This window comes from Apis mellifera, linkage group LG2 (genome assembly GCF_003254395.2).
Source record: "Apis mellifera strain DH4 linkage group LG2, Amel_HAv3.1, whole genome shotgun sequence".
Lineage (NCBI taxonomy): Eukaryota > Metazoa > Arthropoda > Insecta > Hymenoptera > Apidae > Apis > Apis mellifera.
This window is the reverse complement of record NC_037639.1, coordinates 6670053-6682773: the sequence shown is the minus strand read 5'-3', so window position 1 is coordinate 6682773 and position 12721 is coordinate 6670053. Positions and strand designations below refer to the sequence as shown.

General features: G+C 34.1%; 1 protein-coding gene across 1 annotated transcript in view; it reads right to left on the bottom strand.

Moving 5' to 3' along the window:
• Window positions 1-12721, bottom strand: part of LOC725588 — a 32294-nt gene that overhangs the window by 5781 nt on the left and 13792 nt on the right. Inside the window, exons 3-6 of the mRNA XM_026439235.1 lie at window positions 12310-12426; window positions 6781-6962; window positions 807-1022; window positions 388-538 (exon numbers count right to left, since the gene is read on the bottom strand). Of these exons, the coding sequence (XP_026295020.1) occupies window positions 388-538; window positions 807-1022; window positions 6781-6962; window positions 12310-12426 (666 nt within the window). The remainder of the gene's footprint in view (window positions 1-387; window positions 539-806; window positions 1023-6780; window positions 6963-12309; window positions 12427-12721) is intronic.

Below are 12721 nucleotides of genomic sequence, written 5' to 3'. Positions count from 1 at the left end.
AATGTTTGAACAATTATTGAAGAATTATATATGGATATATTGATTTTTCAAGCAAAATATGAGTTTATCATAAAGTAAGCAATTAATTTTTAATAACTGTAATTTAGTTGAAAGAGTTCTTTCATTGGGAATTATTTCTCGTATTAAAAAATTGAGATAAATTATTATAATTCAATTTTGGGTTCTATAAAAATATTTCTAATTTTTCGATTAATCAATAATATTAATAAATTATCAATTTCGTTTAATTGGATTTATTTACGTGCTCGCGCAATAAAATGAATTTTTATTTTAATAGTCGCGGGTATCGATACATTAATCAAGCTTAAATAAACTGCTTAACTTGAGCTTATATCCGTTTGATAGTAATTTTTTGCTTGCCCTTACTTTGCGTGTGGACGAAAGCTTGATAGAGATCCCTGCACAGAAGAGGGTCGGGAAGATCACGAAAAAACTCCTTTAGAAGGGCTGCCACGTCGTGGGGACATTGATCGGGTCCGATTTTTGTCTCGCGGCCACAGTCGAAATCTTCTCTCAACTGAAAGAGTGAATCAAGCGTGATTTAAATTTCGCGACGAACAATGACGAAAGAAGGATATTTAAAAACTTTTTGGCAAAAAATAAAAACTTCAAAATTTACATTCACAATTAAAAAAAACAAACGAAAAAGTTTGATTTAATTTCAATCAATTCCAAAAGTTCAAACTTTAAAAAAATTCCTTTCCCATGTATCGAAGAGGTTAAAAAAACAACGGAAGAGATTTTGAATAATCCTTAATGAGGTTAAAACATTGCGAAACAACCACCTGTCTGACCCTCTTCTTCGAAGGCGACACCCGGAAAACGCCCAGTGTCCGGAGGCCGGTGTTTTCCAGGTGCCTGATGCATTGTCTGACTATTCCTGGAACCGCGTCCCATTCCCCTGGAGGGCCTCCTCCACCGCTGTCGCTCAGCTCGAGCACCCCGGAGTCGCTTCCGGTTAAAGCCCCACCTTTCGACGACAGCGATTCGGACGAGCCACCCTGAAAAACAATTTTATTCCTCTTTCAATCGTGATTGTTATCCAACGAAAGATCAATTCGAGGAAATACTTTCTTGCAAGAGGGGGAAAAAAAAAGAAAAAGAAGAAATAGATGTGGACGTTACGAGGAATCGATTCATAAAATGAAATTATCGTAGATTGATTTATTCGAGGGAAATATTTGTTCCTGTCTTTCGTTATTTATCGCAGATTTTTCTTTTTTTTTTTGTGAAATTTTTCTTCTGAAAATTACGTAGGTGAAATTTACAGCTTGACGGTTATGGATTATTTTGGAGCGCATAGTTGTTGTGCATCGAAAACACGTGTTATGACGTAGAACGGAAATACATGTTGTAAATGCGATTACGCATAACGATTAGGGATCGGAAAGCTGCTTCCTGTGTTTTAGCTCGAGCTTTAGCTATAAATATATATGTTTGTAAAATTTATTGGATTAAGTCAAAAGTAATCGCGAATAATAATTTATGGTATATATAAAGTATAAAATATTTTGACCCTTGCATATGTATTGATAAGTTAAATTTTGGATATTATTCAATTTTTGATTTCGATGATAGAATTTTAAGATTGGAATAAAATAAATAGCAAAAAAGAATATGTTGAAATTTGAAAATTTTTTAAAAGGAGGATAAATTAATTAATTTCACGTTAAATAAAATTCATTTTCTTATATAGTTTTTCTTTAATTAATTCAATATTGAAAGTGTAGATTCAAAATTTTTAAATATCATATCAGCGAATATTCGCAATCCATCGATACCTAATCAAAGCCACCATTTGTAAAATGGAACCCTGAAAGGGTTGAATAATCTCGATTCGGCATTCGAAATTGCACAAAGAACCGAGCCAATCCAATACGTCTGATGCGCGTCTAGCGTTTTTAATGGACGGCTTTGCGTGTCTCCTCCATCCGGTCTGACAGAAAATCTTGCAAAATTTAGGGATCTTAATTAATCCGGATCTAAAATTAACGCTCTCTGATCTCGGTTCTATTCGTGTCCCTAATCCGTGACGTAGACACGAGCTCGGTATATACGTGACGTCGACGAAGGAAGTGCAACGATACGTCGTAATAATCCATTTTGGATCGATCGATCGGCCTTTCTATTTAAACGTGCCATTTTCAATTGTTGTCGCGCCACGCGTTTCGACGATTCGAAGATCGAAGATCGAATCGAATTATCGAATTATCGTCAATTAGCTAAATTGTCCGCCTCATTTGTCGGTTTCATTGTTGGCCGTATATTATATTAACGATTATATTATTTCTTGGATATTGTTCCATAATTTCTTGTTACAATATTTTCCTCTTAAAACAAATGTATTTTTTCACGACTTGAATTTCACACGATAATAACAATCGTATTAATGATTCTTTGACGAGAACTTAAATAATTGTAAATTATTGAATAATTCGAACGATTCGTATAAATAAATATTCGTATAAAATTAGGATAAAATAGGGATGAATAATTGATAAGAGATCGATACGTACGTTCGAATTTTTTAAAATGATACACGTCAACGAAATATCGACTCATCTCTTCTCTTAACATCGTATAGATAGATCGTGTATGCTACTCGATTGAGTAGCAGAAGTGGAGGATGCTTTCGCCGTCGTAGGCGCCACGATAAATCAACGCTATTTTCACAAATGTGTCTGAATCGAGTCTTTCTATTTCTCGTATCGATTCATCTATTTCCAGAAAAACGTTTCAGAAATTTCACAGTTTGAAAACGTCTCTCTAAATCCATCCTCCCCGTTCAAAAAATAACCGTCTAAAATTAATTGCAAAAATTCCCTAAAATTAACTTGCACGTAGACGGAACACATTCTCTCGATTGATCCCGAATGAAATCATCTTTTATATTCTAAAATGTGTTTAGCTTCCTCTTTTGTTGGGAAATGCATCATGTACGATCAATATAGAGCAAACTTCTGTCCTGGATCAATAGATCATAGGGAATGTGAAACGTATTATCGTATATTCGTGAAAGAAAAAGGAAGTCTCGAAGATGGTGGTGGATTTAGTTTCTGACTCGTAACCGGTGGAATTTCTCTTCCACTCTGGAAAAATCCCGCCCACACACTGCGTCACGAGCCTCGTAAGGGGGACCTCTCAATTATTTACATCCCGAACAGAGAATTCCAACTTTCTCGCGGGAGAAATAAATCGAACCACTTTGTATACATCCATGTAAGAGCGAAGGAAACGGATCAAGGGGAAGTTCGAACGTGTTCGCTTTCGATTTATTATCCTGGTTATTAATTATTCATTGCAATCGTTCATCACCATTCCATTTTAGATTTTTAGATATGGAAAATTTTATCACGTACGTTGCACTTCTTTCTCTTCTCCATTGATTTATATAATATATTTTAAATGAGGAAGATGGTATTTTATAAATTTTCTCCTTGGATAGTTCTCATCTAGTTCTCATCTCTTGGATTTCTCATCTTGGATAGTTTGGAGTATCTTTAAATGACAAAAATTATTCGAATTTTTTCTATTTTGATATTTTTTATATTTCAATTGCAATTTTTTCCTCCAATCATAATTTGATACAAATTTATTGACAAAGATTCGATATTTGAAATAATATCAATTTCTAATATAATATAGACTGATAAAATTTACGCGAAATCAATAAAATATGGAAAGATCGATCGTAGCAGAGAGAAATGGTCGGCGCTGGAACAAAAAGTGCGCCTGGCTGAAATAAATTTTCAAACGTGAACAAATCATCCCGCCGTAAACCGAAAAATCAATACGCAGAAACGTAAACTTGGTTGGAAATTAAATCTGATCGCGTAAATCAAGAGGCGCGAGTCGAATCTTCGATCTTTTCTTAAAATAACACAAACGTGAACGTCTGACTTTTTGGATGGAAAACGTAAGAGAGGAAAAAAAAAAAAGAAACGAAAGATGAAAAAAGAAGAAGAAGATTCGTGCTCATCGGCCAGGTGGCGCCGGTGCTTCTTAAATCAAAACATTTACTTCCGGTCGCGATGGAGGATAGCTTTTCAAAAAAAGAAAAGAAAAAAGAAAAATAGATTTAAGTATGAAATGAAATAGATGAACGTCGAGAAAATTTTAGAATCCCATTATCGACATTGTATTAACTCTTCGTGACGCCACGTAACTCAAAATATACAGGGTGTCTCGAGAGTAATAATGATGGAATGAAAGGAAATTTCTTTTCTTTTCGCCTTGCAAAAATTAATTTAGTTCTCGATTGGATACTCGAAGGGGAAGTTATTCCAAAGCTTTTAAATTTCGAAAAATATTTGTAGCTTTTTAAGAAATTTATGAACATAACTAGAAAAACGAAATTTAAATAGAAATCTTTCGTTTCGTTCTTTGAATATATATTATGCTTTCCTTTGAATATTTTGCTCCCTTCATATTTCCCACATTTTTCTATATTTAAATTATCTACAAATGCATAGAAATCCGCAATATTCTATTGATAGAATTAAACAAACATCTCTCTGCATATGTTCCTAAAGTTACCATTCACATTAACCAATCCCACTCCAAACCATCATTCGAAAACCAAGAAAAAAATAATCATCCTATTGTTCCCTTAAAAATTCATCCCTCGTGAACAATCATCGTGTTGACAATGATTCTTAAAAACCACTTCAACCAATCTCTTTACCTTCTTTCCAAATCCCAAATGGGACGGGAAATCTCGTCCAATCTCTTTTCGATCGATTCGAGAACTTGGAAAAGCGAGCGGCATTTAATTGCAAGAAACTGTTAATTCGGAATCTTCTCCGGTAAGAGGAGATTTTTGGCAAGGAATACGTGGATATATAGGATGAATCGGGTGTATTGCCGGCGTCGTTCGTCTGACGTCGTCCGTCAAAAAATAAACCACTTTGCGTCTCGCCCCTTACTCGCAAAGTGGCCATCGATAAACGCCCTCGTCGCAATCTGACACTGACGCAATCGATGACGCCGTTTACGATCTTGTCCAACACATCCGTCACGCGACGCCTCCTTCCAACCTTTCCTTCCTTTCTTCCTTCTTTTCTCCTCCTCCTTTTTCTAGCATCTCCTCCCTTGACCTCGGATCGTTTCGATGAGACACGGCGATCACGTGACGCAATCGATGTGCACTTCGTCGATGGATGTGATACACGTCACATTTGAGATGGAAATGGAGAAAGAATGGAGGATATTTTGGAAAAATTGAATCGTTGGAAATTTATAATACAGAAAGTGGAGTGTTGTCTAAGCTTGATATGTGGATTACTGAAAATTTGAAACAAGAGAAAGAAATATAGTTATGGAATGCGAAAGGATGGAATGATTATAAAATAGGGGTGCAATAAATATAGAGTACTTTGAATGAAGGAAAGTGGATTCAAAGCTCTTTTATATATATATATATCGTTTGGTTACAATGTTACATCGAGCTGTTTATCAAAGAGTTATTTTAATATGTTCGTTTGTATTTCTATTTATGTCTGGGAATATCCCTTTCAGTAATTCTATGGATGACCAACAAACTTCCTACGTTACGGGTTAATTGGTATTATAATTAAACACTTTTATGTAACGATAATAAAAGTGAAAATTTAAAAAATGCAAAAAAAAAGAAAAGAAAGGAAAAGAAGGAGTAAATCTATTTTTGAATTTTAGATTTTATTATTTAGATTTGATTATATCGATCGAATTTATGAGTTTGAAGGTGTAAAGGTAATTTTTACATAATAATAGTATTTTTTACCTTTATCGTTTCTCTACATGCATCAGCCGAATTTACATTTGCAATTTCCTTCTCATTTCGAGGATTTGCATATTCATATCAATGAAGCTTTTTTACAAACGTAATTTCCCTGCAGTGTCACCATCGAATCACAACCGATTAACCTTTCCAATTGATTAAAAAAAATGGCAAAATCCTTTTTTTTTTTTTGCATTAAGAGAAATTTCCTTCAGATCAGTCCACGTCAATCTAAAAGAAACGGTTTAACTCGAGTTTGCCTGATGCTTCTTCATCGTGTTCTCGCCTCCTCGTCATCGAGGAAAGCGTGCAAAATTGTAAACCCTCGAGAAATCTACTTCTAGTCGCACGTGCGTAATTCTGACTTCTGCGAGACAATGGTCTCTAGCTGCCAAAATCAACACCACATTGTTACCCTTCTCTTTCGATTATAGTGTAATGTACCTACCACGTGATTCGTTTTCTTTTCGCAATAATATGCTCAATGATTTCTTAATTTTATTACATTATACGAAATAGCTTGGTATTTGAGGAAGAGGAAGAGGATTGATAGTTATCGATCAATCTGCGGTTGGCCGACTATATACGGAGTTACACTACTCGAGGAATTCACGGTGTATCGTGCAGAAATATTACGAAGAGAAAAGGAAGAATATCGTTATTGCTATTTTTATCTAATCTATTTAAAAAATATTGAAACGATACGAACTATATTAAAAAATTCTAATTTTCTTGAAACGATACAAACACTACAGTTGCTAATAACCCAAAATCTGTATCGAGTTATCGATAGTAGAAGAAATTATCATTATTCCTACTTCATTTCTTTGTCATTAATCTACTTGTAATTTTTAATATTTATTTGTTTTGATATAACTTCATTTTTTACATCCTATAAAAGAAACATCAGAGTTATCTCAAACTGTGTTAAATTTTCCAAATATTGGGAAAAAATGGTTGATTCAAATAAAAGAAGAAAAGATAAGGTGTCCAATACTTGCCTCGTCCGTCTTAGCAGCGACTGTCGGTTCGATCAGGCTCGTGAAACTCGTTCTGCTGCCGTGTCTGCTGCTCCTCGACAAGCAGCCAACATCCGAGACCTCACCAGCGGCGATTCTAGCGATCCTATCGTTCTCCAAACACTGTGACAGCGGTATGCCAAATACCAGGCCACCGGGCGAATCTGAAACAAAGATGGATCATTTCGATCGTCAATCGAGAATGGATTCGATCGGTGTGGAAACGAGATATATACGCGGATGGAATAGAGTTGATGTGTAAATGACGTGTTAATAGATCAAACTTTGAAGATGAAAGAGATCGATGATTATTAAAGGGAGGATTAAATTTGTTGTTCTTTTTTTTTAACAAATATTTCAACGTTTCATTTCATTTAATCTCGGGATCGTTTCGATCGCCAAAAAGAAGATCTTCGGGTCTGATCTACGAGTAGTCAGCTGCGTCCCAAAGCGCGTAAACACCGCTTATTTACACGCGCGTAAACTGTTTGTGCAATTTATAGGAAATTGTGTTTTAACGTTTGCTTGCGGGGATAGGGTAAATAACAGGAGTTTTTTTGAACGATTCTTTTAAATAACACGCGTGAAAATTATTTGTCACGAATAGTACGAGAGCCTAGGAAAGATATTTTGAGATATATTTAGGATTGTACGATTAAAATTATAGTTGCAAGCAATATGGAATATGGAAATTCTCTTTTACGAAACGGAGGAATAATTTTGAGACGAATAATTCATTTTTATTTTTTTTAATTTTATCAATTTATATTATAAATTATTGGAATAGCGTAAAAAGATCGTGGAAATGATTAACTTAAAAAGAAATATTTTTACATGGTTTGAAACGCAGTTTCGTTGGGCATAAAATCCACAATTAGAAAGTGAGAAAGAATGCTTGAATGGTTCGGTTCGTGGACGGTTTTACTTTAAAATCGGCGACATGGACGTTTGATAATATTTCGGCTGGCCATGAATGCTTCGACCACTTTATTTTTGGTACTAAACCGCCTGGTTGTTCGGCTAAGTTCGCGGAAACGCGTCGTGCCACCTTTCGAATTTCATCTTATTACTTCTTAATTGCTCGCCACGCGCTTGCCAAATCCACGCGCGAATAACAATCGGCTTACGTCTTCCTGTTCCTGGGATTATTGCTTCGAAATGGTTACGATACTTCGAGGACGAAAGTATTCAGAAGTTGAAAGAAATAAAAGTTTAAAATTGTTTCCAACTTAAAGATTATCACGAAGAGGAAAAGAAAATGAAAATTCATTTTTCCTCAATATTCCTCGATATTTTTGATTTCGTATTATAATGGAGGAAAATTTATATAACCATAAGCTTAACCGTTTAACTTTCAATTAAAATTCTTGCGATAATAATTTCTCTTCCATTACAATCAAAATGCATCCACTTTAATTTTAACCAACACTTTGATTTTCAATTAAAATTCCTATAATAAAAATTTCCCTTCTATAGTAATAGAAGAGGGAGGGGGAAAAAAAAAATGTGACAATAATGCACCCATTTTAATTTTTAATTTATTAAAAAAATTTCTTCTCCGTGAAAATCAAAAAAAGAAAAAATGAAAATGCATTCATCCCCCTGAATGGTTAAAAAGAAACGCGTGAACGTGTCACGTGTTTCGAACGTGACATCTCTCTCAAAAGAGAACGTCATTTAAGTGACGTATCATATGATCAAATATGTCAGAATTTTGCCTTCTCTCCCTTCTCTCTCCTCGAACCAACGCGTAAGCCAACTGAAAGGCAACAAACCTTGTCTCTATACCGGTCCGATTATAGACCACAATCTGGGCCATCCCAGCCTCTCCAAACCACCTCTCTTTCTCTCTTTCTCTCCTCTTCTCCCTCTTCCTCTTTCTCTCTCTCTCTCTCTTTTATAGCAGAACCAGGTGACGACAATGGACTCAGGGGAGGAGTATTTTTCCTGGAAGTCTCAAAATCATTCGCAACACTGTTCTCCTTCCTTCCTTTCTCCTTCCTGTTTTCCCTTTCATTTTCATTTCATTTTCACTTGGACGAAATCCATTGGTTGATTCTTCAATTTTTTACGATATTATATTTTTTATCTTTTAATTTTTCCATTCGTTTTGCAATTGAAAATTGAAATTCTCTATTGATGACGTTTAAAGTATTTTCGTTCCTTTTGGAATTAATTTTAATTATTTCGTAATTCTATATTTTTGAATTTTGATGATAGGGATGATTTTTTTATAATTTCACAAATGAACAAAAGAGGGGGAACGATTGAGGATAATCTTATTGGCAAAAGAGACAGATTTGGCAAATGTTTATTGCACAGTACAGGAAATCGTACCATCGAATTTTCCAGAGTACTCTTTGATGATTAAACATTGTTACGTGAAAGTAAACGTTCATAGAAATCTGGTGACGCGATTGAGCGTATTTATTACTGTTTCTCTTGTTGATAATGCGTTAGGGACGTTTGTTTATTATGGGTATAACTTCTGCCAAAATATTCGAATAAAGGAAATATAATTTCAGTCAAAATTTTCCATCGTGTGACAACGTTACATCGATACAATCCATTTTTTTTCTTCTCTATTATTCTTTATACGCAACAAAATACTTGATCAAACTCATCGTCTCACCTTTCAATTTATCCACATAAGTTCTCCAAATATTTCAATTTCCTAATTTTATAATCTTAATTTAATTTTCGAAAACACTTGTCGATCGCGCAAAATTTTTTTCAATTTTAATTTCCCAATCGAATCGAATTTCCCCAAATTTTCGAATGTTCCCAAACTTCTCGCACGAAAATCAATCATTATTCCACCCACCACTTGTATTCAAATTTGTTCGAGATCGATGTAACACAAAACCCGCCACAAACGAAATATAGATCCAATAGACAAAGTACCAAGTTTCCAAGCAAACAGATCCCAAAAATATCGTGAAACTTCAAACATGACGACACTGAAACGGCACGTGTTCGCGAATGGGGCGAAAGATCGTCAAAGGTGGATAAGTCCCGTCGATGGACCATTCCGGTTCACGTTTGACGTCCGGTGTCCCCAGCACGGCACTCGTACACCCAGCGCGCACCGCAAATAAACCTGGTATATGCGGAAATATGCACCGCCACCAACCACCCCGTGGCTAATTATAACCGGCGAAATTGTGTCTCATACCAGGCTGCCCAAATGCTGTTGCTGTGCCCCGTTGCATGCACATGGGCACGTTGCTAATATTCCAGCTGGCTCTCCACCAAAATTGAGAGAGTTTGAAGAAGTTTGATGGATAAATAAATAGGAAATAATTGGAAAGATGATGTTGGTGTACCCCTGTTATATACACATGGACACATTTGCTAATATTCCAGCTGGTTCTCCACCAAGATTGAGAGAGTTTGAACCAGTTTGATGGATAAATAAATAAAGAAATAATTTAAAAAGTACTGTTGCTGTGCCATACTGTTGCATACACGTTGCTAATATTCTGATTGATTCTCAATCATCAAGATTGAAAGAATTTGAAGAAGTTTGATGGATAAATAAATAGGAAATAATTGGAAAGATAGAAAGAATTTGAGAGGAGGTGTTTGTGAAAGCATTGAAATTTTTAAAATATATTTGTTTAAATGTCTCTTTTCGAAATTAATAAATTTTATTTTATTTGGGTTATTTAAAGTTTGGGATCTTTTAATTGTTTGGTTGCTTCTTTCGAGAAATAATAGAAATTTTTTTAACTAGATTTATTAAACGTGTTGTAAGAAATAATAGAAAGAGAAGGAAAAAAAGGATAAAATGTATTCTCTCGTGGTTGGGCAAACAACGTTTCTTTTTTTGGTGTTCGCGCAAATACCAGGTGCAATTTGTGACTGAAACTGTCACCACAATGTGAGATGCTTGATAAACAGGTCTATGCAAACGAGAATGAAACACCCACACGGTTAAATTTGCTAATGTGGAGGAGGATAAAAGGCAAGAGCACAGATTGTATCCGTGAAATGTGTTATTTGAAAATATTGTTACATTAAATATATTGTTACATTCTTCAATTTTACAAAAAAAAAAAAATAAATAAATAACAAACAAAGCTAAAACATCTATATATAAATTTATATAAATTACAAAGTCAAAACTTTGTTCCATGTTTTTTTAAACAAACAAAGATTATGTATATGTTTTGTATAAATAACAAGCAACAGCTTTACTTTAATAAGAAAACTTTCATCAATTTGTTTCTCATTTACACTTATACAACTTTTATTGCATTAATCACAATACAGATAAACGAATTAACTTCTATCCCCATCTCTTCCATTGTTTAAGGAAAAAAAAAATTTACCTTTTCTTTTCGTCCCCTGTAATGGAAAGCAAAGAAACTGTATTTATTTTATAATTCACGAATGAGATATTTCCAACGTCCCAAGAATTTATATACTATTTGCATAATTATTAGCGGAGGGGAATTTAAAGCGAGGGTTGCAGGTGAACAGCCGATATTTGTCCCAAGGATAATATTTGTCTTTGCCATGGGCTAGATAGATCATAAATACATATATATACATATATATTTATATATATATATATACATATACATACATATATACATATATATATATATATATATATATATATATATATATATATATATATATACATAGTGGATGTGTCGTAAACGCACATAAAATGATAGAAGCACTACCTAGCGAACTCCTCGCAAAACAGAATCACACCTGAAAATAGCTGAACTAGTTATTCTTCAAACAAATAAACGCCCCATAAATCTCTGATCGTTAACCGTGCCGCTTTCCGCACATTAAACTGCGCACTTAATTTACCGAGTTTAATTATTGATTTTATCTACAAGCTAATTCCTATGAAAGAAAAAGAGAGAGAGAGAAATCGAGAAATAAATATAAAGGGAGCAGTTAAAAAATTAATCTCTCTTTAAAAAGTTCGATCTCTCGGATATATATTTAATCTATTACGGGATCACGGAAAATAATTAAATTTAAGTTAAATGAATTTCAATTTGAATATCATTTCGAACAATGGAATATATCCGAAATGGATGGATAAAGATTGATCACGGTGGAAGGAAAATATTATTTAAATTTGATTAAAGAAAATCTGTTTCTTATTACAATGATACGTTATGATTTCGAAACGCGAATATCTTTGCAAAGTGATACTTTGTATCATCTTTCTGAAACATTGAAAATAATTGTCCTCTGTCTGCGAGACAGAAGTGAATTTTTATAGATTGAAATATTAGAAAACGTTCGTTTTCTCTTTCGATCAAGAGTTTAAGAATTTTTAGAAATTTTCAAAAATATATAAATCGATATCAAAATATTATTATAATAATCAGATCATTCAAATAAAGAATCCTCTTTAAAGATCAATTTAGCAATTTAATGTAAGTATACTTGCAGTATATGGAATTAAAGAAATCAACGATTTATAGATTGAAATCGATGTTAGAAAGAGGTAAAGAGGCTTCAGTGTTTACCACTTACCCTTTTCCTTATCGTCTTTTCCCTTATTGTCGAAAAAGCCAGTGGTAAGAGCTTTCCTCTTGAGCAAAGGTGCTCTTCTCTTGGGCTTCGTGACAACGGTATTGCTACCGAATGATTCTGGAAAGGAAACAATGAGGAATGAAACGACGATAAAAAGAAAAAAAAAGGTTGTTCTCTATTAATAAAATAATCATTTAAAATAACAGCGATCTTCGTCGTTTTCGAGAAATCGATTTTTAGGGATTTTAATAAACTATTGTGTTTGATGTAACCATAAGCTCGAGAAATTCTTATAAGCTCCTTCCCCGTTGTGGTCTCGTTTATTTACTTCCTCCTGGATACGGAAGTGGAACAAAGAAACGAATAAACGAGGAAATGGAGAGCTCGATGAAACGCGATCTCTTCTTGATTG